This window comes from Anarrhichthys ocellatus, unplaced genomic scaffold, assembly GCF_004355925.1.
Source record: "Anarrhichthys ocellatus isolate YVR2014 unplaced genomic scaffold, GSC_Weel_1.0 scaffold4014, whole genome shotgun sequence".
NCBI classification, from domain to species: Eukaryota; Metazoa; Chordata; class Actinopteri; order Perciformes; family Anarhichadidae; genus Anarrhichthys; species Anarrhichthys ocellatus.
Window position 1 is genome coordinate 1 of NW_022283988.1, and position 4,918 is coordinate 4,918.

At 40.1% G+C, this 4,918-nt stretch overlaps 1 protein-coding gene across 1 annotated transcript; it reads left to right on the plus strand.

Annotated features, from left to right (window-relative positions):
* Positions 1-55: 55 nt before the first annotated feature.
* Positions 56-2,794, plus strand: LOC116379268 (WD repeat-containing protein 62-like). Its single transcript, XM_031841207.1, has 5 exons — positions 56-208; positions 299-424; positions 714-784; positions 1,054-1,175; positions 1,725-2,794. The coding sequence occupies exons 1-5, from the start codon at positions 94-96 to the stop codon at positions 1,828-1,830; spliced, it is 540 nt and encodes a 179-aa protein (XP_031697067.1). The 5' UTR covers positions 56-93; the 3' UTR covers positions 1,831-2,794.
* The last annotated feature ends 2,124 nt before the right edge of the window (positions 2,795-4,918 follow it).

The following is a 4,918-nucleotide window of genomic DNA, read 5'->3' on the forward strand; positions in this document are numbered from 1 at the left end:
GTGTGTGTGTGTGTGTGTGTGTGTGTGTGTGTGTGTGTGTGTGTGTGAGAGAGAGAGAGAGAGAGAGAGAGACCTGCTCCTCACAGACATTAAATGAGACGTTTTTCTGTGTTCAGTATCTTCGGTCTGGACTTCCTGGACCAGCTGGTGAAGATCGAGGCTCACGACTCGGAGGTGTTGTGTCTGGAGTTCTCCCCCACGTCCACAGGTGAAGAGCTCAGGTCAAAGGTCACCACCAGGAGGAGGTGGAGGTTTGGGTCCACGTCGGTGTGACACCTGACTGATGTCGTTGTTTCAGGTATGAATCTGTTGGCCTCGGCCAGCAGAGATCGACTGATCCACATCTTCAACCTGGAGAAGAACTACAGTCTGCAACAGACTCTGAACGACCACTCGGCCTCCATCACCGCTGTCAAGTTCTCTGGTGACATAGACACTCACACTCTGTGTTCATGTCCATCGTTCAGGAAGCTTCTACTGCAGTAAAAGTACTAATGCCACCATGTAGAAACACAAGTACAAGGCCTCATTATGCAGAGCGATACATATCCTATTATTACTTTGTGTTCACGTTATAAAACACTGTTTACACGTCTGTTGAAGATGCTTTAAAGTACACAAGTTATCAGTATTTCCCAGCTGGTATTACTTTGTATCACCAGATAAAAACACGACCGTCTCATCTGATAACTCTTCATGTTTCCTGTGTTCAGGTGAGAGTCCAGAGGTTCGGATGATCAGCTGTGGAGCCGACAAAAGTCTCTACTTCCAGTCAGCTGAACAGGTCTGAACCCACTCTGATATGTAAAGAGATGTATAAGAACGGTAGAAATACACCCAATACTACCAGAAGTACTTCAATCATCCCATAAATACATCCACTACTGCCTGAAATACTTCAATACTACCAGTGTCTTGGGTTACTGTTTTATTTAATGAGCTGCTTTTTTATTTTTTTATTTTTTTATTTTTTTATTTAGGTAAAAACTAAAATACTCTGAATTGTGTGATGTCACGTATGTTTTGTGTGATGTCATGTCTGACGCGGTCCAGACGGTGGAGGGTCCCTGGTTCTCCAGGAGTCACCACGTGGTGGAGAAGACGACTCTGTACGACATGGACCTGGACTCATCGAGGACTCACGTCTCCGTCGCCTGTCAGGACAGAAACGTCAGGTGAGAAGAGTAGAAGAAGAGAAGGATTTATAACGATGAGAGAGAGAGAGTAGAAGAAAAGGATTTATAACGATGAGAGAGAGAGTAGAAGAAGAGAAGGATTTATAACGATGAGAGAGAGAGAGTAGAAGAAGAGAAGGATTTATAACGATGAGAGAGAGAGTAGAAGAAGAGAAGGATTTATAACGATGAGAGAGAAGAAGAAAAGGATTTATAACGATGAGAGAGTAGAAGAAGAGAAGGATTTATAACGATATGAGAGAGAAGAAGAAGAGAAGGATTTATAACGATATGAGAGAGAAGAAGAAGAGAAGGATTTATAACGATGAGAGAGAAGAAGAGAAGGGTTTATAACGATGAGAGAGAGTAGAAGAAGAGAAGGATTTATAACAATGAGAGAGAGTAGAAGAAGAGGAGGATTTATAACGATATGAGAGAGAAGAAGAAGAGAAGGGTTTATAACGATGAGAGAGAGAGAGAAGAGGAGGAGAAGGATTCATAACGATCAGTAAAGAACACTGGAGCTGACTTGGTGAGTTTCTGTCTCAGGGTTTACAACGTGGAAACTGGGAAGCTGAAGAAGTGTGTGAAGGGCTCGAGCAGTGATGAAGGAGCTCTGCTGAAGGTGAGGACCTGCTGTCAGCTGACGCAGTGATTTTCTTTTTCTTTGTTGATATTAGGCATCAATTAGGCATTTACAAATGTCTTTCAGACAATGTACATTGCATGTGAAGATTTTCAGATGATGCTCATTTGTGTTATAACACATATAGAACAAGGAAATAACAGATAAAAAAAAGAACTATACCTAGGGAGTGATCTATTATCTATGGTACATTCATTGATTTATGAAAATAAAATCAGGTCTATGGGGTGCCACGTATGTAACCCATTTTTCCCAATACGACAAAAATTGTTCCAGTTTGTAGTTGACAGATGCTGTTATCTTCTCCATTTTGTAAATGTCCATTGTAATGTCATCCATGTGTTCAGAGCGGGACTCTCTTGTGACGACCATTTCCTGGTGATAGTCTTTTTGCTGGCCACCAGAAGTACATTTATTAAATATTTGTCTCTTTTTGACAGTGTTTTAGGTAAATATCCAAGATATATGGTCTTACTTTCTAGAGGTATTTCACCTTCAAAAATGTTTTGTAGGGCAGAGTGTGTCCCTCTCCAATAGTCCGTGATAACAGGGCAATCCCAGAACATATGGTGATGGTTTCCACATCCTCTCCAGCAAACAGGAGGGTTACTGTCATAGTGGCCTTTCTGAGAGGGTGTAATAAAATACCTGATCACATTTTTCCAACCAAACTCTCTCCATGTCTGCGAGCTGGTCCACTTCCATTGAGTTACTGTCCATCCTTCCTCAGATATAGTTATTCCTCCCTCCTGCTCCCATTTAGTTTTAATATAGGAGGTTGAATGTGTTTTAAAGTTCAACAGACATTTATATATACATGAGATGATTTTACTGCCTATATCTGAGTTATAAGCTTTTCTAAACAGTTCTATCAGGTGTGTACTCTTAGTCATGTTTCTCGTCTTCGTATTCACATAATGTCGCATCTGCAAGTATCGATAGAAGTCCTGTTTCTCTAGTGAGTGTTTCTCTTTAACAGTTTCAAAACTTGGCAGTGTGCCTCCTTTCATTATGTTGCATATGGCTGTTATTCCTGTCGCTGTCCCATCCCTAAATCTAGCATCACATTTATTTGGTGTGAAGTCAGAATCATATGCACACCATTTAAGTGTTACCATATCTCCCTCTAGTTTGTGTTCTCTTATAATGGTTTTCCGTACTTCAGCCATGTATCAGTAGTGTTTATGTGACTTTGTAGATTGTTATCAGTAGGATTGCCTGTATGGGGGTGGAAGTTATTTTCTCTTCAACGTTTTTCCATTGAGCCTTATACGATGGGTTGCACCAGCCTATCACCGCTCTCATCTGTGCTGCTAGATAGTAATCTCTAAGAGAAGGTAGGCCCCATCCCCCCTGTTCTTTAGGTGGTTGTAAGGTTTTGAGACGGACCCTGGGTCTTTTACCTGTCCAAACATATCTAGATAACATCTTGTCCCATTCATTAAATTGGTTTTGGTTAATCTCTATTGGTAGAGTTTGAAATAGAGACAGTAGTCTGGGCAGTATATTCATTTTAATGGATTCAATCCTTGCCGTGAAACTTTGGAAAGGAGTTGTGTTCCATCTCGCTATGTCTTCCTTCATGTTTCTTATTAGTGGATCATAGTTATAGTCTGCAAGTTTTGTAAGATCTTTTGTGATATTGATGCCCAGATATTTGAAGGATGTTGTTTGCCATGCAAAGGGGTAGTTATGTTCAGTTTCTCTTGGTGGGCTATGGTTCTATGAGAGTAACTGGGTTTTGCCCACGTTAATCTTGTACCCTGATAGTTTGCCATACTGTTCAAATGACTGCATCAGTTTAGGTAAAGAGTATGTTGGTTGCCCCAGGTAGACCAAAATGTCATCTGCGTAGCAGGACAATTTGTGTTCCGTCCCTTTAATAGTAATTCCTCTAATATCTTCATTTTGTCTGATGTATTGAGCTAGCGGCTCCAAATATAATGCGAAGAGTAGTGGTGACCACGCACAGCCCTGTCTTGTACCTCTTTCTAGATTGAAATTGTTTAATAAATATCCATTGATTTTAATCCTGGCGGCGGGATTGTCGTATAATGCCTGAATAGTTTTGATAATTGTGTCTTGTAGACCAAATCTGTGCAGCACTCTATAAAGAAAAGTCCAGTTAACAGAGTCAAACGCCTTTTCAGCATCTACGCTTATCACCATTGCTTCGATCTTATTCTTTTGTATATGATCCATAATGTGTAGTGTCCTTCGTATACTATCTTGTGTTTGGCGCTGTTGTATAAACCCTGTCTGATCATTATGTATCTGCATGGGTAAAAACTCCTCTAATGGTCTTGCCATGATGGAAGTGAATAATCTATAATCGATATTTAGAACCGATATTGGTCTAAATGATCCACATTCCATTTTATCCGTGTCTTCTTTGGGAATAGCTGAGATTATTGCTTCTTTCCAGCTGGGTGGCGTTTGCGCCTGTTTTAAAGCCCAGTTCAGTGTGGGACGTATCACCGGGTCAGCTCGTTTATAGTCCTTATACCACTCTGCCGTATAACCATCCCATCCTGGAGACTTGCTTAATTTTAACCTACTAATTGCAGATCTTAGTTCATCTTCCGATATATCTGCCGTCATTCTTTTATTTTGGTCTTCATTTAAAGTGGGCAACTTCAGAGCATTTAGATAGCTATCAATGTGGGTTACATCTCCCCCTGGAACTTTAGAGTATAGATTTTTGTAAAACACTTCAAAAGCTTCCTGAATTTCACTTAGTTGATTTTTTTTTTATCACTTTTGTTCTTGGATCCCTAATTCTGTGAATTGTGTTCTCTGCCATCTTCTTTTTCAATCTCCATGCTGGTATTTTCATTGATTTGGATCCACTTTCATAGTGTCTCTGTTTCAAAAACCTTAAGTTTCTCTTGATTTCTTGTGTAGTGAAATTGTTAATCTCATTCTTAATTCTTCTAGTTTCCACTAATGTATCTTGCGCTAAACTCAATTTGTGTTTTTTTTCTAATTCCTTCAGTTTGTTGTACAACTCCTCAATCATTGTATTCCTTGTTTTCTTCTTATATGAGGATATTGCTATGATTGTCCCTCTTAGGACAGCCTTTAGAGTATCCCACAG